At 40.4% G+C, this 24,890-nt stretch overlaps 1 protein-coding gene across 2 annotated transcripts; it reads left to right on the forward strand.

Moving 5' to 3' along the window:
- The first annotated feature begins 1,586 nt into the window (after positions 1-1,586).
- On the forward strand, positions 1,587-24,219 carry HSPH1 (heat shock protein family H (Hsp110) member 1). Of its 2 annotated transcripts, XM_075050637.1 has the most exons (18): positions 1,589-1,867; positions 2,712-2,769; positions 6,100-6,240; positions 7,106-7,228; positions 8,401-8,500; positions 11,348-11,481; positions 11,980-12,224; positions 13,147-13,375; positions 14,306-14,412; positions 15,748-15,881; positions 18,095-18,300; positions 19,088-19,219; positions 19,967-20,104; positions 20,524-20,649; positions 21,193-21,300; positions 21,405-21,524; positions 22,706-22,867; positions 23,348-24,219. In XM_075050637.1, the coding sequence occupies exons 1-18, from the start codon at positions 1,761-1,763 to the stop codon at positions 23,546-23,548; spliced, it is 2,571 nt and encodes an 856-aa protein (XP_074906738.1). In that variant the 5' UTR covers positions 1,589-1,760; the 3' UTR covers positions 23,549-24,219. The 2 variants fall into 2 exon arrangements, with proteins under 2 accessions (XP_074906739.1, XP_074906738.1); XM_075050638.1 differs by lacking the exon at positions 19,088-19,219 and having other exon boundaries at positions 1,587-1,867.
- The last annotated feature ends 671 nt before the right edge of the window (positions 24,220-24,890 follow it).

The raw sequence follows: 24,890 nt of genomic DNA on the forward strand, positions 1-24,890 counted from the left end.
AACTTGTCAGCTTATTCTGAAGATAAAAGTTGCATCCTCAGCTAGTCACGCAACGGTCTCAATGGATTTTTCAGCTATGTGGCTCCTCTGGAACCCACAAGCATTATTTTAGGGGACCAGTTCCTCCCCATATATACTCAGGAGGAGTCAAGATCCAACACAGAGCTGAATGTTACTCAACTCTGACGCGAAGCTTTAGCAGAGGAAAGATTGCTGCAGCACAGTATCTAGAAAGGGAATAGGGGAAAAATACTGACATTTTTGCCTCTTCCACACAGGGACACTCAGGACTCTGAACGCTACCATCTCTCCACACCCTTCACAACAGCCTGGACCAGAAGGGCAGCATCTAACAGATGTACCCGTCAACCAAAATCAAGATCTGTGTAACTGCCATGCCTCCATATGGAATGCAGGAGGCTAAGGCCGGCCTGTAGAAAGGGATGGGGTCCTGAACAAACAGCTAGATTAATATTATAGTGGATTATGGCACTGGACACAAAAGTTCTCTTATGAAGAGCAAGTGATCCGTTACATTAATATATTTAACCTGTGCTGTTACTTTTTGCTAGCCCTAAGAGCACCCCAACAGCATAGCTGGGAGACACCTGCACAACATGATAGCCGACTCTACAGAGAGGTTTCCCAGTTTATTAGAGTGAGGATATTGTCACAGATAGCCACTTGTCTCCCATTCTCCCCCCCCCACAGGCTCAGCAAAATACAAAGTTCCCTGAGCAGCAGAGCCGAGTCACACACTGGGACAGCCGAGCACCGCTGCACTTCACCTGCACCCCAACAGTTTCCTCACACAGCCCCCACCGCCGTGCTCGCTCCGTGGCCGGCAGGCCCAGCGCCTCCCGAGCCGATCCACCCAGGCCTCCACGGCTGGCAGCCCTTCCTCCCTCCACCACCTCCGGCTAAACCCGGGCAAAACCAAAGGCCAGCAGAAGCGGACCGCCATTTGCAGCGCTTATAAACCACCGGGCTGCCCGCACCGCCCGGCTCCCGCGACCGCTCCCGGGCAAGCCGAACCGAGGAACGAAGGGGAGGCGGCGAGGAGAAGGGGCTGGGAAGGGAAAAGGGAAGGGAAAAGGCGAGGGGACGCGGGGAGAGCGCTGAGGGGACGCGGGGAGAGCGCTGAGGGGACGCGGGGAGAGCGCTGAGGGGACGCGGGGAGAGCGCTGAGGGGACGCGGGGAGAGCGCTGAGGGGACGCGGGGAGAGCGCTGAGGGGACGGCCCCAGGGCCCGCTGCCCGCCGCGCGCGCGCAGAAGCCGTTTAACGGCCGCCAACCGCCCGCCCGCCCGCCCGCGCGCGCGAGACGCCGCCCACCCTCCCACCGCACTTCCCCGCTCGGCCCCGCCCCTTCCCGCCTGGCCCCGCCCCGCGCCTCCCCGCCCCGCCTTCTTCCCCTTTCGCGAGTGTTGCGGCGGCGTCCGCCGTCGCCATGAGAACGGCCCGCCCACCCGCCGCGTCACCGCTCCTCGGCGCCGCCGATTGGTAGGAATTGTTCGAGAACGCCACCGAAGGCGGAAGCGGAAGCCGCACGTGGAGCCGGTGAGTGGTTGCCGCAGTTTCTGGAAACTTCGTCTCATTGTCATATTTAAAGCGGCGGCGCCGGCTCCCCTCCCTTCCCGCCTGCGCACCGAGCCGCCGCGGGCGCGGTACCGGGGCCGGCGGCCGCAGCGCCGGGATCGTTAGCCGGGGTAGGGTGGGAGCCTTCCCTTCCCCCCCCGCTCTCCCCGTTGCGGCGGGATCATGGCCGTGGTGGGGTTTGACCTGGGCTTCCAGAGCTGCTACATCGCCGTGGCGCGGGCCGGCGGCATCGAGACCGTCGCCAACGAGTTCAGCGACCGGTGCACGCCGTGAGTGAGGAGAACGGAGGCGGCGGGGGGGGGGGGGGCGGCGGGGTCCCTCCCGGGCCGTGGAGGGCAGGTAGGAGCCGGGCAGTGGCCGGCGGAGGGCCCGAGCTGAAAAGTGCTGGAAGGCTCTGGGGGGGGGGGGAAGGGGGTGTCCGCTGTGGGGGGCCGGTCGGGGACCCCCGGAGAGGCTGCGGGGAGGGCGGGCACGGCGGCGTGTGTGTGTGTGTGTGTCCCCTCCTCCGTCCCCCCTGTCGTGTCCCCCCCGTCCCCGAGACCGAGGGTCCTGAGCGGGTCCTGCGGTCACCGAGATGGAAACGGAGGCCAGCCCGCGGTGGGGGGGCTGCTCGGCTAATTGGGCGACAGGCTGGGAAAGCCGGCAGCTGCCAGACGGGGCAGGCCGGTTTAAATGGGACACACACACGCACGCTCTCTTATTTATTTTTTTTTTCTCTCTCTCTCTGGGGTCGGGCGGACTCTTAAAACTGCCCCAGAACGGTTCTCCTTTAGCCTGAGGTCAGGTGTAGAAAGGTTCAGGCTCAAAGCGGGAGTTAGTTGTAAAGTTAACGAGCAGCCGAACGCGGACGGGTAGGGTGCAGTCGGGAATGGGAGCTCTTAATTGCCATCATCGTGTTTAACTGGATGAACCGTTGTGAAAAGTCCTGGATTCGAGCCAAGCCCTTAAGACGGATAAGAGCCGTCTTACAGTGTTTTACCACAAGCTGGAAGAGTGCCACTTCAACAGAAAGACTTGGGGTGTTTTATTTGCAATGGTAGAAAACGTATCTGTGACGGTCCTCGGTCGCGTTTATTGTCAGTACTGAGTTAATTAGCCTGTTGGTTCTTTCAGATCGGTGGTTTCGTTTGGATCCAAAAACAGAGCTATTGGTGTCTCGGCTAAAAACCAGGTAGGTCGGGTAGGTCGTTTCCTGGCATTTGTGCGTAACAGTAAATCGGCCAGTGCAAACCGTTCAGGTCCCAGTGGGTGTAAAGAGAGTTGGCTCGCTGTAGTTAAAATGAAACAACTTCATTTTCCTTGTCAAGCCTTTTATTTTAGAAATGCTGCACTATTCTGCTATGCTTTCTTCAGAGAAATACAGGATGTTATTGCTAGAATGTTACTGCTCTCTCTTTCATTAATGGTAATATTTTCCAGTTGAACGTGTTCCTTTTCTGACAACTCACGGCCATCAGGCTTCTTTTCCTAATGGTTGTATGTAGGGTTTTCCTTGCACTTATTGGAAAACCTTTTAAATGCTGTGTATAGTTTCTTAAAATTAGATGCAAAGGGAGAGTCTCAGCTCAGATTCTTGAAGCTATTTAGGCACCTTGCTACCTTTGGTTTCACTGAACGGTAAATGCCTGTGGTTTTGAAGGTGTAAGTCCTCAGTTTGGTTTTTTTGATTGAGGTGCTCTGAAAGATCGAATGTTTTCTTCATCCAAGTAGTATTTTCAATTTAGGAGAGCTTAATTCTGACAAATCTTAGAATAACTAAACGTAATGGTTAAATAAATCCTTAGGTATTGCATTGTAGGTTGTTACATAACTGCTGCTGGTGGAGACCAAGCGTGCAGCCTCTGCTGGCCTGTGCAGAAGATCTCTGGTGTAGTAAAAGGACTGCAGTGGGTTTCCATGGAGAGAGGAATAAAGGAGAGTTTTTCCCCCACTGTAATAGCTTCTCTCTTAATTTTGAACAACCAAGGAAATACGAATAGGTTACATGTTCATAAGCACACATACACTTTCAGTTACAGGTTAACATTTGGAGTAATAAAGTAAATATATGTGTGTTTGTGGTTTTTCCTTAAATCTCATTTTAGCATTGCTTTTGTTTATTTGACTGCTTCTACTGTGTCAAGTTGGGGAACTAGTATGATTCATCAGTGTGCAGAAATGAGTTGTTATTCAAAACAGCAAGTGATATGAATCCCATGTACTCTCAAGTGTGTTTCAGTATTGTTGGATTATTCCAGTAAACGATGTGAAGCAAGCTAAAAGTGAAGTAGATTTTGTCTCTTGAATTGCGTTAAAAAGCATGTATTTGCAGTGATGAACACCTGTGACTTCAGTTGCCTTCAGACTTACTATAGTGAGTCTTTCATGCTTGGTTGTCCTAGCAGTTGAAACTAGATATTTTTGCCAAAAGAAAAAAAAAAAGGAACGTGGTACTTAAAATGATAAAAGATGTCAAGAGCATTAATTTCTCTTGCTGTAAGTGGTCTAGTGTGGCTGACCACCTGAGATGTAAAATGTCTTTCTTTTGTAAATGGGCAAGTTTCTTGACACAGACAACTGAGAGTTATATTTTCAGTGTCCTGGGGTGTAGTAGCTACTTAAGGAGTAAAATGATCCCTTTCATTTGAATGAGTTTCTTAGTTTAAAAAAAGCAAAACAGAAACCTACCACACCAACAAAATAACTCCAAAACAAGAAGGGGGGGAGAACACAACAGTTTTTGACTGATGACTTCAACAATGTGTTTATGTGTGAGAGAGCTTGTAATACTCAGAGGTGCTCTCTTACTTTAACACTTGAGGAGCTGCTGTTGGAGTGAATTTTCAGAGAATTTCTGTTTCCTTTAGTTAAGTCTGGTAGCATTGGAGATGAGAACAGTATGCTACTTAACAGACCATAATTCTCACCGTTCTTAATTGTGACTAAGCAGGAAGATATTAAAACATGCTACAGACCTAATGGCATACAATTACTCTAAAAATATCTTAAGATTATTCTCTTAGAAAAGGCTCTGAGGTTAATTCTAAATTAGGCTGTAAAAGCTACCAGAGTGTTTGTGCTTCTCTGCCTGCTGCATGGTAATAATTTTTGCTTCTATGTTCTTCACCAATAGAGCTGTGAATTACGTAGCATTCAAGTACTCTGAAGTTATGGCTATACAAATAACTGAAACCATCCTGGAAAACTGTCTTGAACACAGAACCTAAATACTCTCTTGCATTAAAGTACTGGAATAGTTCCTGGTCTGATTTTTGGCCTGTACTAACTCATGCTCTTACTAATAACCTCTGAGCACTGTTTGGTGGTTAGAATAAACCAAGGATGAATCCTGGTAGGGAATTCAGGTGTGACATCTCTTTCTCCACATAGAGAGATTTCTGAAAGTTACTGTTTAATACTACGGGTATGGCCTGCTGCTTTGTAAGGGAGCTTTTCTGTTGGAGAACTGTCATACTTGCATAGCTTTCTAATATAAGATGTAGCTCAGATTCTTCAATTCCATGATGGAAAATTTTGCAGGCAATAAGAAACTGATGCTTTCCCTTTGAGGGAAGTGAATGCTAGAAAACTTCCTCGGCATGCTTGTCATTTGAGTTGTTAACATACAATATGTTGGTGCCTGCCTAAATCTCTTCTGGAGAGAACAATGCGCTTTTATAGTTTCTCTCCAATAGAATAGGATTCATTCTACCCCGAGATACTTGCCGTATATCTCTTAGGCTGGTCTAGTTGTCTAATTCCTGTTCTGCATTGCGTTGCTGATAAAGAATGCTTTTCTTGGTCAGTTGGTTCTGTGGGGAGCTTGCTCTGTAGTTGAGCATATACTTTAAGCTGACATCGTTACCACAAGAGAGTCTCATGTTTCCTGCTGTTGTCTGTGCACTCCTGTCCTTCTTTAGTCTGGTGCAAGAATTTGAATGGCTGTTAGGTGAACATGAACAGGGAAATGAAGTGGTTTAAAAGTATCTCAGAGGAAAAAAAAATTATCGAAGTGTGTGGGGAGACTTATCAGCATGAAGCTTAGTCACTGCAGGAACAGTTGTTTGCACTTAATGTACTGGGGTTTAAAGTGAACAGCTGAAGGTGAGGTGGCTGGGATTGGAGGGCCAGTTTACAAGCAGTGCAGCTACTTGTTGTGAAGCTGGCTCCTATCTTTAATTGTTTGAATTCTGTCCAAATTGGGTGACTAAAGTAGTAGGTGCTATAGATCCTGTTACTGCTCACCTGATTGCTTCAAGTTTTTAGAGATACTTGTATAATCCTTATAATACTTAACGTATAATGGTCTGTAAGTATCTATGTCACTGACTCATATAATCTTCTGTAGTAATGAGCTAATAGAAAGTACCAGATAGCAATTACAGGTGTTACAGAAAGAGATGTGACAAGTGAGTGAGCAGTTGTCTTAAAACTTGACTGATGCTTGGGGGCACACAGAACAGCACCGAACATTGCAGGTCAATCAAGAGTGGATTTCTAAATATCCTGTATTTCTTTACAGCAAATTACTCATGCCCACAACACAGTATCTAACTTCAAGAGATTCCATGGCCGTGCATTTAATGATCCTTTTGTTCAGAAGGAAAAAGAAAAGTTGAGCTATGATTTGGTTCCTATGAAGAATGGTGGAGTTGGAGTAAAGGTAAATTTGCAGTGTATCTTTTTGGGTTTTAGAGCTACATTTAAAAGTTTACATTTCAGCACGTAGTCATGAAAATATGGGTTTCATTTAATTACCCTAAAGGTTTTCTTTAACCTTTCTGTTAAAGAGCTCTGTATGAATAGACAGCTTCATCTTTAAATAGTGGATATTAACTATCAAATTAAGGTTTATTTGTGAATAATTGCTGAAATATGAGCTTCCCTGTTGGCAAATTACACATCCAGCTCAAATGTCCTGGCAGAAAAACTGCTAAGATAATTATGAGGTCATATGGTTTTACTGCAAAGTGTTAACCTTTTTGCCACTCTTGTGTGGAACGCATTGCAACAGTCTAATTATGTGGTCACAAATTCCTTGTAAAGTAGTAGGGAATTCTTCTTTAGAATAATTGCTATAAATGTGACATGTTTGTCTTTAGTGGACTGCCTGATACAAGTTAATTGAAACAGATGTTCAAAACCAGTTTGTACCACATTGCAGGTTTGACTCTTGCTTACATTTCAAGGAGTTTGCTAATACAATGTCAGCTTTTCCTACAATAGATGCAGTTAATAACATTGTGTTCATTTTCAGAAGTATATAAAAATACTGATAATGAAGCCTTGCTGGTGTAGCAAACAATGCTGCTTCACTAATGAAGACCCTAGCTTAGGGCTGTGCATTTGGTTTGCTGCTTTTCTCCATACCTTGAACTGGTGCCTTAGTGAGTCCTGTAATGAAATAATTAAGCATGTCATGATTGATGAAGTATTATTAGTCAGCAGTATATCAAAAATCATTGAATGTAAGTAATTTTTCCTCCCGTTGAAATAATGTAATTATTTTATGTATTTCTTCTATCCAGGTCATGTACATGGATGAGGAGCATATCTTCAGTGTAGAACAGATTTCAGCTATGTTATTGACTAAATTAAAGGAGACTGCAGAGAGTAACCTGAAAAAGCCAGTAACAGACTGTGTTATTTCTGTAAGTAATTGTAGTGTACAGGAACATTATGTCTTTAACTTCAACTATTGAGGGCATTTTGTTTCTATTCATGTAGAGTGAAAAAGAACACTGCATAAGCACTTACAAAAGGATTAATCCTAACTAGCTTGAGAGCTTCTGACTTAAAGAAATCCCAGGGCTGCTTCTGTATTCTAGACCCTGACCCTATTCATGAATTCATTCTCTTGGAGATATCTGAACTTTTGGACCCAGAACACTTCTGGGATCTGATTTATACCCTTCTGCAGCTTGTTTCTATGACTAGGCGCACTAATTACTCATTAAAGGTGCCTTTGTTTATCAAAGTTTGCCCTCTGGCAGCTGAAAACTTTAGTTTCTGTCCTGTTTATGTTCATCCTCTCAGTAAGTTAATTTTTTTTTTCAATTTATGACTGCACAGAAAATGACCTCAGATGAAGAACAGTCATTCCATTGCAAAGCCTGAGTATAAAATAACATCTGCCTCTGTGTACTCAATGACTCTTTGAACAAGTCTGTCTCATGTTGTATCTAGGAATATTTAGTTCTGTTATTAGAAGAATTTGTTCTCCAGTTGATACTTGCAAAGTTAGTGTCTTCTAATGATGTAGTTTCTGTCCCTGAGGACGTCAGAGGTCACTGTCCAATGCCAATGCTAGAGATGTGTAGCAAATTTTCAACAATATATTCCTTCAGTATTTCTTACCACTTCTTGCCCAAAGTAATTTTGGCCAAAACAAATTCTCTTTATTCGTTATCCCTTATTTCTTTGCATCTCTCATCTGTAATATTGCTGTACTTCTCCCCCCTGCCCTTTACTTTCTTGGACAGGAGTATATATACTAATTCTGATTAAGATTATTCCATGTCTCTGTCTCAATAATACCCAGTTTCATATCTTGCACCAGTAAGTAAGGTTCCTAGCATTTGTATACAACTAACTCATTTGTTTGATGCTAGCGTGTGCTCATTTAATTCCAGCTCAGTGTGATTGAATAGGATATTTGAAGTCTTGATTCAGTACAGTAGTTGCATATTAAGAGACTTGCAGTGAGCAAGTGTGTTCCTCAAAGAGGAGGGACAGATACAATTTTTAAATGAATATTTTCAAATAAACAATGTGATATCTCATTTTCTGGAATTAACTTTCCATTCTCACCTGTTTTCTTCAGGTTCCATCATTTTTCACAGATGCTGAAAGGAGGTCCCTTCTGGATGCAGCTCAGATCGTTGGATTAAATTGTCTTAGATTAATGAATGATATGACAGCAGGTAAGTAGAGTAAAATAGCAATTTCTGCAAATGAAAGGTGTGATAGAGGGTGCATTTAGTTACTCTAAGAAAGAAGGCTGACTTGAAAAATCAGAAATGAGACACGTTCTAAAAATTTGTTGCTCTTCTCTTGATTTACAGTCTCATTTTAATGTCTTCTGTGTGAAGGGGTAGAAGAGATGAAGCTTTAGTGATAGTTATCTCCCTGAGTACGTACTTAGGAGTCATGTGCCTAGACTACTTGTCCATTTAGTTTACTGTCCAGATTTCATGGAAGAAACCTCATGATGCAGTTGTGGGATTTAGGCACTCTTAAAGGAAGTTTCTTGATTAAGCATCAAACACTTTGTGATTTCCAAGGCTTTTGTCAGTGTAACTGCGGTTTTGAAACACACACACACAAAAGGCAATTAATCTCCTTTGCTAATCTGTTTGGAACTCTAAAAACACATTGGCAGAATGAGGAGTTTATTTGGTCTTTCTTAAAACAAGCATTCTTAACCTGTCTTCCTGCATTTTTCTGTTTGTGTTTTGTGAGAGAGCATTTGTTGCATGTTTTTAAATGGCATAATGACTAGCACTTGTTTCCTGGGAAAAGAATTGGGAAGTGGAGTTCTGTACAAGAAGACAATTACTTTTCTGTTCCTACTGCCCACATTAGTTAGATAAGTAAGGAAGAGTTCACTTTGGGAGAATGTTCCATGCAAGCAAGTTTGGTGCACACCAGCTGGATTCATGCTTTTGAATTTTATATTTTATTTTATATTTTTTAAGGAGTAAAGCAATCTTAAGTACGCACTGATGGAGTGGTATCTTAAAATGTTTTTCCAGAATCGGTTTTGGATGAGTATTTACATGGTAATGCATAGAATTTCTAGTAAACACAGTTGTTTCATCAGTATTATGCTCTTTACATTGAATGCTATATATTTGCACCTAACGAAGAGCAAGTCTGACAGGATCATTGCAAAAGCCATAGGTGCATGTTTTTGTCGTCTAGCTTTAGCTTAATTCTTTGTTTATATAGCAAAGAGAGCCACAGAGAGTGTGTGGCAGCATGAATTCTTGAGCTGGGTAAGTGTGGACCCCACAGTAGGTACACTTTGTCCCACATGCCTGGCTTCTTGAGTTACAGGGCTTGTACATCTCTAGGGTGACTGTGGAGAGAGGAGGAGGAAGTACAAATATCCAGCCCTCTATTTTTAACCTTCAAATTCCATTTTCAAAATGTTTGTGAAGAAACTTTGTATTCATAAAGGAAAAAAAAGTTGGCTTAGTACTCTTAAAAAAAAAAAAAAAAAAAAAGGGCGAGAGGGGGAGTGTTTTCCAACCTTACCAGTCAAAACAGTACCTTTCCAACCCCTTTCTGTATTGAAGCAAAAGTAATCCTTCACACCTGATTCAGAGATGACCTCTCACGATGGGGTGTTATAAGCCAACTAAAGGCTTTGTCACTTCCTTTTTGTTTGTTTGGCAGAACAGCTCAGGCCAGTCTTTGGCCCTGCAAGAACCTTGATTGCTTTTCAGGACTTTTTAGCCAGGGTCTTTGGAAGCTTTGCCATTGGGATGAACAGTCCCTGGAAAAGCAGGTAGCTCTTTCATCCCCTTGATCGCACCAGCAGCCCTTCTTTACGGTGTAGCACATAGCATTTCTAATTTTCCTTACCTTGCAAGGCTAATGAGTACTGTCCAAGTTTTTCTGATATTTTAAATGTAAGAATCTTTGATTGTATCTTTGGGGTAGGGGTCCTGAGGTATAGTAGGGCAGAAAAGAAAAATTGTTTGTGGTTTTGTTTGGGGCTTTTTTGTTTGTTTGGGTTTTTTGGGGCAGGGGGTTGGTTTTTTGTTTTTTGTTTTCTTTGTTAAGAAAAGGCAGATTCTGCTGTGACTTTCATAAAGTTTCACAAGTTCTGTTCATAAATTTATTTTTAGCTTGGAAACAAGGGCAATGTGTTCAGTCTGCTCAGAAATAGGAATGTTATGTGAATGAACAAACTAAAACACAATTTCAGTCAAATCTAGATCTTGGGGCTATAACAGATACATGTTGTGAAATAGAGTTCCTGTTTTTAATTAACCACCTCTTAATAACTGCTTGTGGGAGGGATTAATGACTGCTGATATTGTGTTTTCACAGACCCCAAAGAATCCACACAGATGAGAATGAGTGTACCAACTGCAGGGGAACTTTATTAGATACTAGAATCCATAAATTTCAAGTCTCTGATCAGTGGGAAACTTGGCTGTCCTTGTTCCAGATGGTCTGGAACTACTGCTTTTGATGTGAGAGAGGGAGTCAGTGTCTGTTTCTCCTAAAGTGAGAGAATGTTGGTGTGACTATAAAACATTGCTCTTCAGAGCACGTGAACTGTCCCTGCCTGATACTCTGTATAGGCTGAGATTCTTCCCTTCTGCAGCCTCTGCTGACCATTTTTACTATTCTCGGGCAAAACCTTCATGCCTGGGAGATACTCCTTATAAATACAAAACTGGGTTTGGGTTTTGTTGTAAAGATGGTCTGTGTTTTTGATAACTATGCAAAGCAAAAAAAAAAAGTTGTTAATAAAGAGATTAGAGTAGAAAACCCCCAAACAGGGTTGTTGCTTCTTAGTTTTGCATGCTTCGACACATAGAGAGAATGACCGAGGGAGGTTGTTTTTCTTCTCAGGTCCTACAACATGTATTAATGGAATAAAGCTTCCCCGTAGGTAAGACCTTGCATAGGTGTATGTCTGGATTTGTCTTGCTGCTCTTCAATCGATAGCTTAATATTCACAGGGATGTGGTGGCATGTAATTGGAGACTTACTAGAGATTGCATTAGTAATATCTGACACTTGTTTTGCAGTGGCTCTGAATTATGGGATTTATAAACAAGACCTTCCAGCTCCTGAAGAGAAGCCACGGATAGTTGTGTTTGTTGATATGGGACATTCTGCATTTCAAGTATCAGCCTGTGCATTCAACAAGAGTAAACTGAAGGTAGTAAGATGAAATGAAAATAAAAGGGTTTATGAGACATTAGAATCACATAGACTATAAACCTGCCTTGTTTTTAAAATTCTGAAATAACTTAATGTATGGGAGATGGCAGTGAGTCAAAAAGTGAAGATTCTTATCAGTGTCCTTCATTTCATTAGGATGGTTTCAAATGGAGGCTGTAAATTCATTGCAATACACCAATGTAAGATTTACAACTGCTGTCATTTAGTTTGTTTTATCTAAATGAACATGTGTGTGGATTAAAATTGTGAATGTTTAGGATTGTCACAGAGTTATTTAGTCTTATCTCCACTGTAAAAGTGAAGAGCAATTTTTGGCTGATGTGGTTGGTTGAAGTACTTAAGCCTGTGCATTGGAAAATAGGCTGACTTGTCCCCAACCTTTTTTGAAGCAAAGGCTTGCTGGTATTGGAAGGCTGCTATTCCATTTGATTTTTACTTAAGTGTAAGATTAAATAATTGTGTTCTTTCAAACCAGGTACTTGGCACAGCATTTGACCCTTTCCTAGGTGGAAGAAACTTTGATGGAAAGCTAGTAGATTACTTTTGTGCAGAAATAAAATCAAAGTATAAGCTGGATCCGAAAGCAAAAGTTCGAGCTCTTCTTCGTCTGTATCAGGAATGTGAGAAACTGAAGAAACTAATGAGTTCAAATAGCACAGACATTCCCCTAAATATTGAGTGTTTCATGAATGATACTGATGTATCTGGAAAAATGAACAGGTGAGTGCTGTACAAGACAGGCAGTTGCTTTGGTGGCCATATTTCTTAAACAAGTGTTTCTTTCCATATTTGAAAGAAACTTACTGGGCTAAAATTAAGCGTGAGTGCTGAATAGCTATGGCATTTTTGTAATACTAAAATAACTAAGGCTGTGAAATGTAATGTTCAGCTACCTGAGCAATGTTTCAGTGTAATAATGCATGCATAAGAAGCTTGGATTCTTTTTGTAGAATGACACGGTCTTAAAACCATGGATTGATGCATGCAAACCAGACCCAGGGGGGTTGGCTGCATATGTAGGTCTCCTGCGTATTTTAGGCAACCTAAATCCCATACTGCTCTTAAGATAGCAACAATTGAAGCTTTGTTCCTTTTTTTTCTGTTCTTACTGTACTCTGGATATTGGCAGAGAAATGGAGGACAGATATGGTGCTTATGGGGGATGACTTGATTATGGCCCAAGTCGAAATGAAGTCTGTGTGTGTCTGTCTCTCTTTTGCACACATTCACAGGCACAACTTAATTTGTAGTCACTGTTAGTCCTGTAACTACTGCTAAGAGTGGTGGGGTTTTTTTCTTCCCTCCAGTATTTAGGCAACAGTTTTTCATTGTAAAGGAAATATTAGTGTTTTCTTGTATTCTTATCTGTAACCTCTGCTGTAGGGAAATAATATAGCACCTGCCCAAACAATACTTTTATCTTATTTAACTACATTGATAGCAGCATAGGAAAATCGGTAAGCAGCTGTTCATGTACTACCTTATGTATGGTTGTCGCTTCAGCCTACTCACAGGGGTTTAGCTTTAAGTCTCCTTGCAGTGTAGTTAACAAGCCTGGTCAGCATCAGTTTGGAAACAGGAATACCAGGAAGTCTTAGTGGTGGGACAGGCATTCTTTGGTTAATTCCATTTCCTTCCTTAGGTCACAATTTGAAGAATTGTGTGCTGACCTGCTGCAAAGGATAGAGATGCCTCTGCTTTCATTAATGGAACAAACACAACTGAAAGTGGAAGACGTAACTGCTGTAGAGATTGTGGGAGGAGCAACCCGCATTCCTGCTGTCAAAGAGAGGATTGCTAAATTCTTTGGCAAGGATGTCAGTACAACGCTGAATGCAGATGAAGCTATAGCTAGGGGCTGTGCTCTGCAGGTATAGTTCTGGCAACGCTTGATAAACTTAAAAGTTAAATTTCTTGAGAGTACTTATGTGAAGAATTAGCCAAGCAGTTATGAGAAATGGCAGAAGTGGTCCATTTTTAAGTATGCAAAGGAACATGCATGTTCACCGGGTCTTTCTATGGGACAATGCTATTTTAAAAAGTCCAGAGCACTCCTTTGTGGTGCAGTACTTTACTGAAGGTGCTGATGCTGGGTGTATTCTGTAAGCAGTCCACTCTTCAAAAGAAACAGGATCTAGGGATCTTTAATGAGAAAAATTTAAGTTGCTGTCAAGCTGAGGGAAGAGACATTTTTAATCAGCAAAGTTAATGAGAAGTACGCCCAAAACACTGTAAGCTTGCATTTTCTGGTATCCAATTTTCCATCAATGTGAAACAGACTTTTATTCTATTTCCCCCCAATTTTTACAGTTTCCAACTACTGAACTATATTTTACAAGCAAACAACTCATTCTCCCTTCTTCCTTTTCTCCTTTACTTATTCTCTTATCTTGCCCTCTCTTCTTTGACTTGTTTCTTTACCCCATCTCTCTAATTGCTTTCCATCACTAGCAATCAGTTGTCTCCAGGGAAGGAAGCAGGATTTGTAAGATAAACACCACTTCTTTTAGGACTAAGTAATGCAGCACTGCCATTCTTTACATTCCTGGTTTAGACTGTTACCTTTTTTCACAAGCTACAGTAAGAATAAGGCCAAAAGTGCTGCTAACTGAAAGAGTATAAACACTTCTGTATGAAACTTCTGTTTTCTTACTATACTCCATTGAAATCAAGTGATTTGCCTAGCTCTGTTTTAGTAAAGTAATACAGTTCTCTTTCTTGTTTAAAGATGTTTAGCTGTCTTGGGGGCAGGTGGAGTAGAGCAGTTAACCACCTTTAATGCATGTCTCTTTTTTGTTTAGTGTGCAATTCTTTCTCCAGCTTTTAAAGTTAGAGAATTCTCTGTGACAGATGCTACACCATTCCCAATATCTCTGTTGTGGAACACAGAAGCAGAGGACACTGAAGGGTAGGTAGCTCAAACTACATTTTTGTGAAGCTTTTGGCCTTCATAATTCAAGCATAATGTTCTTGGTTGCATTTAAATTAAGATCTTGGCATTCTGATGCAGAAAACCTGTAGGCCATGTACCAGAGATGGCTGATAGTGGAGACTGTGTAAAGGCATGCATTGAAATTTTAACTGTAACTCCTCATATGTTAAAATAATGATTAAAAAAAATTGTGATTGAATGAGCTACCAACCAGTATCTTGTGTTGCATTGCCCTTACTGGTTGTCAGGTTTTGGAATACAAAAGGAACTAGAATAACTACTGGATCCTGATCCCACTTTCCTTTCTGGCTTTTTTTTACTCAGGGTGTTCCTAACACCTATCTGGATTCTTGTTTTAGTAGGAACATTATGCATTATGCTAATATTGTGAGCTTACATGGATGCTGTTTGGCTGAAAACAGAAGCAAGGATTCAATTCTTAGGGTTTTGTAAGAAATTTCTTGCAGTTGCAGTGTCTTAAGACTCTGACCTTTCTGCTATTAACTATGCCATGCCTGTGGGAAATGCAGTTGCTGTCTAGGATGTAAAGAGGTCTGAGTTTAGCTTTTGGAAAGTTTAGAGTTTGAGGGACCTGTTCATACCTTTCTCATGTTCTTTGTAATTCAGCCTTTCCTTTTTTGTCTGTCTTGTGTGGAGATGCAGAACTTAATTGTTCTGTCACATACTTCTGAGGGCAACCTGCAGGTTCACATTCTAGGTGAAGCTCTTATTTTTTTACATTTAGGTTATTAGATGAGATCCTTCCATAGTTAGGAGACAAAACTTAGATGGAAATTAGAATCAGACTGGCATAACAGCGGACAGACCCTGGAGGAAGAACATAAAATAAAGCTGGTTGTCTTTCTGTCATATCAAGGAATGAATAATAATCTGGTGTCAGGGTTCTCAACTGAGCCACAGAAAGTAAATGATAAAGGAATTAACAGGACTATAATTAGCCTTTTGAGACTAACCGAGGAACGGTGCAAATTATGATTTAAATTATGCTATTCCAAGCTCAGAATAATGTCTTTGCAGGAAACAAATTTTGGAGTTCTGCTGATAGTCTGTCACTGAATTGCCACCTACATCTAAACTTATTTGCTTTTGAGACTCAAAAATTAGTGGAATAGGACAATTTCCCATTACAGTACACAATAATTTTTTTCCTTACGGTACACTAGTGAAGTATCTTTCTTGGAATTGCTCAGAAGGGCAAATGTGTCAAAACATGGTGATGTTTCTCTGAAGATTTCTGACCCTAGATCAAAGCCTTTCTGCTAAAAGTGGTATTTTTCTCTTTAATTCTAGGGTTCATGAGGTCTTCAGCAGAAATCATGCAGCACCTTTCTCTAAGGTTCTTACATTCTACAGAAAAGGTCCATTTGAGTTAGAAGCTTTTTATTCTGATCCTAATGGAGTCCCATATCCTGAGTCAAAAATTGGTAAGTCATTGTCCTGGAAATAGTGTTGTCTCACACGGTTCGGTTTTAAATTGGTTCTGTAACTGTGGTGTGTTACAGTATGGTTATATGATGTATACATTTAGGTTTTTGTGTCTGAAGGACTCAATTTTAATTTCTCCCATTCCATAGGTAACTGAATTTGGATCTTCTATTTTTCTAGTTTCTAAAGTTGCTTCAGTCTTTTGAAGAAATTAGGGGAAACTGTAGCTGAATGCCCAGGGCTAGAATGGGACTCTCACTGTAAAAGATAACTTCTTAACTTTTTTTAATCTTCTTTTCTGCTTATCACTAAAGCAAGCTAGGAATACTTGAGAAATATCTCCTGCATATAAAAAACTTCAACGTGTCTTGAGTAACTAGTTGTTGTTTTTTCCTATACTTTCGGGGTTTGACATAGTGCTGAATAAGTTTTAATCAAGGCAGCCTGAAATAATGGCAGCTACAAGACTACAGTATTGATTGCAATTGTCTAGGTGACATTTTTAATCAGTTCTTTCATCCTTTTTGACAAATTACAGCATTGACAGTGTTGACACAAAGAGTTTACAATGTGGTTAGAAAAAGATTGTGATTGTAAAGACAGACCAATTAAATAATTGCTCTTGAGTTCTAAGCATGCAATTAAATGTTGTATGTTTGCATGTAAAATTAAGATAAAGCTATTACTAGCTGTCAAGTAATTGCTTGGTTTTGTTAGAAAACTCAACTTTTTTCCAGAGTGGTAGAAGAAACGACTAATCTTGGTTAACTATTTGACAATACAGCTGTCCTGTTAGTTAACAATGCACTTAAAATACAGTATCACCAGAACTGTAGTGTTAAAGATAAGCTTTATAAATATTCTTGAAATGGGTGGGAGAATATATAGAGCAAAAACATCTCCCATCTGATTTACCAATATTTCAGCTAATACCTAAGGCACTACAAAGTTACCAAAAACTATTAGCCCAATAGGAAACATCAGTTATTTTCTCTACTTTGAAGCAAATTATATGTTGTTTCACTGAAAGTCACAAAGTGCAAATACTGTATGTCTTGGAAACCAGCACATTATTTTGTAGTTACAGGAACAGCAGACTTCCTTTCATGTTAGCTCTTACCATAAAGACTGATAGTGGGATCTGTGAGTGTTCAATTTGTATGGCTTGAACAAATAAGATGTTTAACTGCTGTTCCGTAAACTGGTAAGAACAGAACTGAAAATCAGACTGGTTTCAACGCACTCACTGATTAACTCTGCTCAGAACAGAATTGTTAGTAGTCCTAATGGGTGAGTAAGTAGTTCTGATGTGACCTGTCCTCTCTTCTGGTAGTCTCAGCTCTAGCATTATTGGATAAGAGAGGGGGGATTACATTCTTTAGCCTGTGAAGTAAGTAGGTAAAAGCTTGTATGCATGTGGTTTAGATCTATTAATGAAGGAATGGCGTGCGTGTGTGTGTGTGTGTATCCAGCCTGTGATGAAATCGGTGAACTTGTACTTTGCAGCTATACAAGTGTCATAATCTCCAGGTCACCGTTCTGGTGATTTACATATAATCATGTAGTAGGCAGGAAAAATACGTCTGCTTTTAATGTCAGGGAGATCTGATTCTTCATTCACTGCTAAACTAGTTGTCTGTCTGTTTCTTAGTTTCACAATGCTTGTTTCAGGTACTACAGGAGTTAGAAAACAATTGCATTCTGTCCTAGAGTAAAAGGTAATGGCAGACTTAGACTTACATGGATGTCACAAGCTGAAAAGAAGACTTCTAGGAATAGTGTTTCTATGTTGGGCAGTAACTTTATTAAAAAGACATACTACTTAACATTGGCCTTAGACTAAGTCTTTGTGTAGTTTTCTTTCATCCCACTATAGCATCACAGATAGCACAAGTAAGGGGAAGTGAGCTTTCGCTTTTTGTATTTACTCTGTATTACTAGCAGCAGGAGAACCTACCCTAGATGACAAAAGTAAACATTCTTCCTTTTTGTAAGGTAAAGTTGGCTGAAAAGCAGCATGGTGCTGTTTTTTTGTGGTGGTTTTGTTGGTTTTTTTGGTATTCATTTCATTTTGGGGACCATGAGATGAGCACAGAGGCTTCACCAAATATTTAGAAAATGTGTCCCCTATGAAAAAGGGAGGTGTTTTCCTGGCTCTGTAATGTTACCTATTTAATTCCACTGTGTGAGTATTGATTCTTTTGGTTTTTAGGTAGGTATATTATCCAGAATGTGGCAGCCCAGAAAGATGGAGAGAAGTCTAAAGTTAAAGTGAAAGTCCGTGTTAATACTCACGGCATTTTCAGTGTGTCCACTGCGTCCATGGTAGAACCAGTTAAAAGTGAAGAGAGTGAAGATGTCAATGTTGAGACTGAAGTGGAATCTCAGGACCAGAGGCCTATTGAAAACTCAAGTGATGTAAGTTGACCTTTCTTATGTGTGAATGTCCTTTACTGAGGAAAGTGTTTTGCTGTTACATGCTCTGGAAGAAAAGGAAGACAGCAAAGTGAGGTTAATTTTGAGATGTGCATAGCTGTCAGGAAATATGTCTTCATAAGAACAGGAGAAAATTTGTGGTAGCTTGAAAGTGTGTGGATTTCAAAATCAATTATTGAGCAAAGTGCCAAATAGCAGCAGGTGGGTTTCTTGAGGGTGGGGTTGCTTACAGCTGCCATAGTTATCAGACTGTTCCAAATAGCAAAACTTGGTTTGGATTATTAGTCATCCATGCTCTCTGTGTAAAAGGATTTGCGTGTAATCTTTCATATTAGTAAAGTTTTTTCAAACTTTTTGTGAAAAGGAAAGCTGGATTGTTTTCTACAGCATTGAAGGGGAGGGGAACACGGGAATAATGCAGCACTTACGGTGTATTTGATGTTCTAATAGTTTTCTGAGGGGGAAAAAACTTAAGCTATGACTCAATAGCTTAAAAGCCACTTCTTGTGAGAGAAGGTGGTAGCGTGCACACACATGCACATGAGTATTATGCTGCAAGCCTGGCACTGGTAGCATTTTCACAAGTCCTTCTGAACTTGCACTAGTCTGTATCTCCGTTAGTTAAAGCGTGTGTGTTTCTGCGTGTGCACAGAATGCTTTGTAGGGCACTCTGTACAGTATGTGCATCAGAAGTGAAGTGCCCTATAACTATTACTAAATACAAGTGCACATGCCTTCTACATCCTTTGTGCCTGGGCTTTCATTACAGAAAAATATCCAGCAAGAGAACAGTGAGGCTGGAACACAGTCCCAGGTACAAACTGATGGTCAGCAAACATCACAGCCTCCCCCTTCATCAGAACCTCCCTCTGAAGAAAACAAAATCCCAGATGTCAAGAAAGTGAGTGACCCTTTAACTATGTTGAAAATGTTATGCTCTATAATGGTGGCTTTTTAAATGGTAACATATTCCAGGAAAAAGTAAGGAACTTGGTGCTCGGAACCTTTTCATTTTTATACCTTTTCTATTGTGAAAAATAATGCGTATGTCTCGATTTTCATACGGAGTTTGCAAAAGAATTCATGCAAGAAGTCTCTCTTTACCACTGCTCTGTCTTTATGCAGTGTTGTACAGCTAATTTGTTCGGGTTGCAGACATTTCAATTTTTTAACAGCTGTTAGAGGCTAAGCTTATTAGGCCTGCTGAGAGAAGTTGGGATCAGGAATTCACGAACATAATAGGAAATAATCTTTGTGAAAAACATATGCCTACCCGATATTGCTAGTAGTGTGCTCTTTCATCTGTATAAGATGAGAAGTGGTTTAGGTTAAAATCTTACCACTGTCAGCATCACTGGTGAAGTGCTAAGCTGTAGATGGGCACTTCTGGAAAACCTGCAAATACAACATATATCTGAGAAATGTCCTCCCTGTAGCTCAGTACTTACTTTCCATCAATTAGACTGTAAGGAGACTAGGATAAGAGGTGGAATCCCTGAAAGGAAAGTGCCTCAATTATATATTGAAGATTCTGAAAGAACAGATAAAATCTCTGCATGTTCTTCCTGTGAATGTTTCTTTCATTATAGTGCTACTTCATCAGAAGGCAGTCAGGAAAATTATCCTGTTTTTCTTTTCTCCAACTCAGACAAATGAGAAGAAAGGTGATCAGCCCCCAGAAGCTAAAAAACCCAAGATAAAAGTGAAGAACGTGGACCTACCTATTGAAGCTAACTTGGTTTGGGAGTTAGGAAAAGAACTCCTCAATATGTATATTGAAACAGAGGTGAGTTAATGTGGTTTAGACTGCTGTCTTGATTGCAGTTATTAACCATTCATCTGCTTTTTTAAGGCAACCTTTGACCTTTTACTGTAACCCTGGAATGTGGACTCAAATAATTTACAGTGAGCTAATGTACAGTCCAACTTTAACACATAATTGACAAATGTTAATAAGAAAGATTGAAGTCTTGTTTATAGCAATAGTATCAGAGCACTGATCCATGGAGTGACATCAGAGATTTGTTTAAGCTGTTGTAATCTAGAGAAGTGCAACCCATTTCTTCAGGTGCGTAGCAATGAGAATTCCAACAGTTACGTTAACCAAGGCCTCTGGGAGATTACTGTGTTTACAGGAGCTGTGCTTTGTAGAATGCTGTTTGAACATAGGTATTTTTTAATTCAAATATTTCTATGGTTATACAGGGAAAGATGATTATGCAAGATAAACTGGAGAAAGAAAGAAATGATGCCAAGAATGCAGTGGAGGAGTATGTGTATGAGTTCAGGGACAAGTTGTCTGGACCATATGAAAAGTTTGTTTGTGAAAAGGTAGGTTGTGGTTTCAGGAGCTTCTCTGAAAATGCTGATACCAAGTATCTATTTTGTATTCCTTGGTCAAGCTTTCTCATAGCCACCCTGGAAATAGCTGAAAACCGTAACTCATTTGAATAATGGCTGGGACTGATCTGGAATTAGGTTCAGGCTTAGCAAATAGTATATATCCCTGAAAATAAATTTTGTCACAAACGGAGTAAAGATTTGTTTCAAAATGAAGTTGGTGACTAGAAAGGGAAGCTGTGTTGCTGCATCCATAACCAAAAACATGAATTAAAGCTGCACCCCAAGCATTGGCCTAATCAAGGATGAAAGGCTGTAAATGCTGCTGGTGTTGTAGATGTGTGTGTTTCTCAGCTCAGAAGCTGGTGTGGTTTAAGTGACTTAATTAAGCAAAAGCTGTAGTAGAAAAGTAATTTTTATGTAGGAGACTAAGAATTAATGTATGTATTTACCAGTGTCCTGTTACTGCAAGACCAACATAGTCAATTGGTGTGTATTTTGATGTTTCACATGTTGAATTATATTGACACATAGGATCTGCAGGGATTCTCTGCACTTCTAACGGAGACAGAAGGCTGGCTGTATGAAGAGGGTGAGGATGAAGCTAAGCAGGTGTATGTAGACAAATTAGAGGATTTAAAGGTAGGTCTGTTCGTATGCCCAAAATGCAAAATTTCTAGACTACCACACAACAGTGTTAATGAATGTTAGTGAATCACATAACACACAGGAAATGCTTTTTCTAGAAATTAGGTACTCCAATTGAAACGCGCTATCAAGAAGCAGAAGAACGACCAAAACTGTTAGAAGAATTGGGACACAGGCTCCAGTATTATGCTACAATAGCTGGGGAATTCAGGAATAAAGTAAGTGGCCTTGAAGTACGTTTCTTTTTACCACATAGTGTTTCACTGAGGCTCACCAGCTGGCAGAGGCTTCAAATTGACTCTCAGATGAGCTGCAATCTACTGATATATAGGTCACAAATTTAGCACCGCAAATGTTTCCCAGTACTCAAAAAACCTTGCACAGTGTGTCATATCTTCAGTCACTTGATACTTCTGGATGTTTTCAGGCCAAAAAGAACATTCTTATAAAGAGTGAGGGTTAGAGTGTGGTCTGATTCTTGACCTTTTAAAGGCCAATCTGACTTTTTTTAGAAGTGTGCTGCTCTTCCGGTTCTTTTGGGAACAAGAACTGTGCCATGGTGAGAAGCATTAATGTAAAGCTACTCAGGATAAACTAAAACATCCAGCTTTATTATATATGGATGTTTGGGTTGGGGTTTTTTTGTCACTGGTATTTGAAGATTACTTTCTTAATAAGAATTCCTGCTTTTGAAACTCAAGTGGTAAATTTTCAGCTTAATGACTTTTAATAGGGAAACTCACAACACTCAAGCTAATTCAGTTTTGAGATTGAGACTTGCGTCAGAAACAATTATGTCTTAACAGCTATAGATCACAAAATTGTCATTAAGGGAAGTTATTCAGTAGTATTACACAGTCTTGAAATTATTAGCATCATTGGAAATAGTGCATTTAAGACTTGAATCCGTATTTAGAATTCTTGACTAAAATCATGGCTTGTGTTGCTGGGTAGGTCCTGCTCCTGATATCAGTTGATTGTGTAACTGTGGCATTGTAGGGAATGCTCCTAACAACTCTGATCCTTTCCCTGTCTTTGTACAGCAGAATCACAGTCTAAACTACCTTGAGCCCATGTAAGACCCTCCAGAAGGAAGGGGATGGGTTTTTTTATTAGACCTGTTAAGAATGTTATATTTTTTGTGACCTGTTTGTGAAGCCTCTGTTCCCTCTGTGAACTAGATTTCTTGTTTAATTATTGGGCAAAAGAAGCTTTATTTTGATATCTGTATTTATTGTTGTCTCTTGCTGTAACAGATCTGGCTTGTTGCCAACTTCTATTTATTTTGAAAATCAGTAAAGGTTATAAGTTGTAAATAATTGGGGTAGTCTTTTTGGCATAACTTGATGACAGAAAATTTGACATTATTAACTAATACAAAACATTTGTATTTGGGCAGGATGAGAAATACATCCATATTGATGAAATGGAAATGATGAAAGTAGAGAAGTGTGTTAGTGAAGTGGTAGAGTGGATGAATAATGCTGTGAGTGCACAGGCTAAGAAGAGCTTAGATCAGGATCCGGCTGTGCATTCCAGTGAAATTAAGGCAAAGCTACAGGTAAGTACCATAAGAAACTAATTTTAGAGGCTGGTGCTAAAGCTAGACTGATATCTGTCCCCCTCTCTCTCCCCTAATTTCATCCTGCTGCTCCAGTGTTCTTAAAAGGTAGTTAGAAAGTATGGACAGGAAGAGATTCAGTAGAAAGCAGAGGAGCTGTACTATACTGTATACAATTCTGTGGAGCTTATTGACATTTTATGTCTTTCAGTCTTTTGGTGTTACTTGTAGGCACAAAATAGTCTTGGAAAAAACCCCATGTGAAATCGAAAATATTAAGTTGAAGAACTTTGCCCACAGAACTTCAGAAAGTAGCCCAATTAATTTATTTCAGAGTACAATAAGTACTTGTCAGTTTGGACTTGGGAAACAAATACAGAAGCAAGTTTCAAACAGTCTTTTTGGCATAGGACTCTTCACACTAGTGAAGCTGGTGGTCCTTAATATAGACTCTGACCACATCTTTTCCCTTTCTTTTAGGAGCTAAACAATGTCTGTGAGCCTGTTGTGACACAACCAAAACCAAAAGTTGACTCTCCTAAGGAAGAAAACCCATTAAATGAACGGAGTGATTTTAAACCTGAAGACATGGGAGAAGACGAGAAAAATTCTGAAATGCCTCAACAAAATGGCGAATGTCATCCAAGTGATCAAAACACCATTAGCATGGACTTGGACTAAACCACTGCACTTGCAGCAAGTTATTTCATCCCATGACAGAAGATATTTTTGCCGTTGTATGTGATGGGGGGGTGGGAATGCATTGTTCTGGGAACTATTTATATTTTTTTCTTAAGACTTGTCTGGGATATGTTGTGTTATGGGAGGAAGAATAGTAATAGTGTTGGTCATGACTATCCTAAAAGGAAAATTGCCTTGGTAACTTTCAGATTCCTGTGGAATTGTGAGTTCATACTAAGCTTCTGTGCAGTATTTAACCATTTGCATCACTAAAGATGAAAAGAAGCCCTTGCTCTGAAATATACTGCTCCTTCAAAAGGTTGTAATCAAAACCTTCGTAGGCATTTGTAGATTCCAAGGTAGTTTTCTTTTGTCTGGACATCTATTGGGTATGTCAGTAAAAAGCCAGTGTCTGTCCCGTTCATAAGGACTTTCCAGAAGAAATCCGTCTGTTCTAAGGTTTTTGATTATTGCAGTACAAAGCACTTATCAGATAATAAGATGGTGAAATGTGTTAGTAGCATGCAGAAACGCTTACGTTTCATCTCTTGCTAAACAATACATTTTTCATGTGGGGTACATAAAATGAAGGAAATGCTAATTCTGTTAGTGTTATTGTGAAGCTTTTTAATGAGCTTTAAAATAAAGTTCATTTTACTGGTATCTCCTGACTTGTTGGGTTTACCTGTTTTCTGTATTTCTGGTGTAAGTGTTGCCCTCTTTCACAGTTTGTGACAGGCCATTGCTTTGTGTTCCTGTGCACAAGAGTCATAAAAAGGCTTAAAACTCTCACTTAGCACAGAACAGTTGTGCAGTGAGTTGAAAGTAACTCAGCTGCTTAATGAGTTACACCTCTTTCTTTTCTATGCCCCAAGGGTTGTACACACCTGAGAACCTGGAAACTTCACAGATTTAAAGCATAGGACAAGATTTGTAACATACAGGACCCTATAGCTTAGATACTGAGTTCTGCAGTTCAGAATAAGATGTTAAAACCCAATTGAATGCTTAGGCCAGGCTCTGCTGCCTTTTGTTGCAGAGACTAAACAGAAATGGTAAAATGAGATTTCAGCCTGTTCTGCTGAGCCAGTGGCTCTGCTTACACCTCAGTAAAGGTATTAAAAATTAAGAATTCCTCTAAAGTAAATCTCTGTAGCCTATTGAAGAAGCTTATTTTTAGGTACTTGGAGCAGGGGAGAATGCTGAACAATTGTTTGTATCCTTTGCTTTGGACATCAAATTATACTAGGGAATCAGACACCTGAAGTACTGAGGGAAGGGTTTTTCTTGGAAGCATATTGCAAAGGGTGTTATATCTACTGATGGATTGGAGCATAGACCC

The sequence above is a fragment of the Buteo buteo genome, chromosome 18 (assembly GCF_964188355.1).
Source record: "Buteo buteo chromosome 18, bButBut1.hap1.1, whole genome shotgun sequence".
Classification (NCBI taxonomy): domain Eukaryota; kingdom Metazoa; phylum Chordata; class Aves; order Accipitriformes; family Accipitridae; genus Buteo; species Buteo buteo.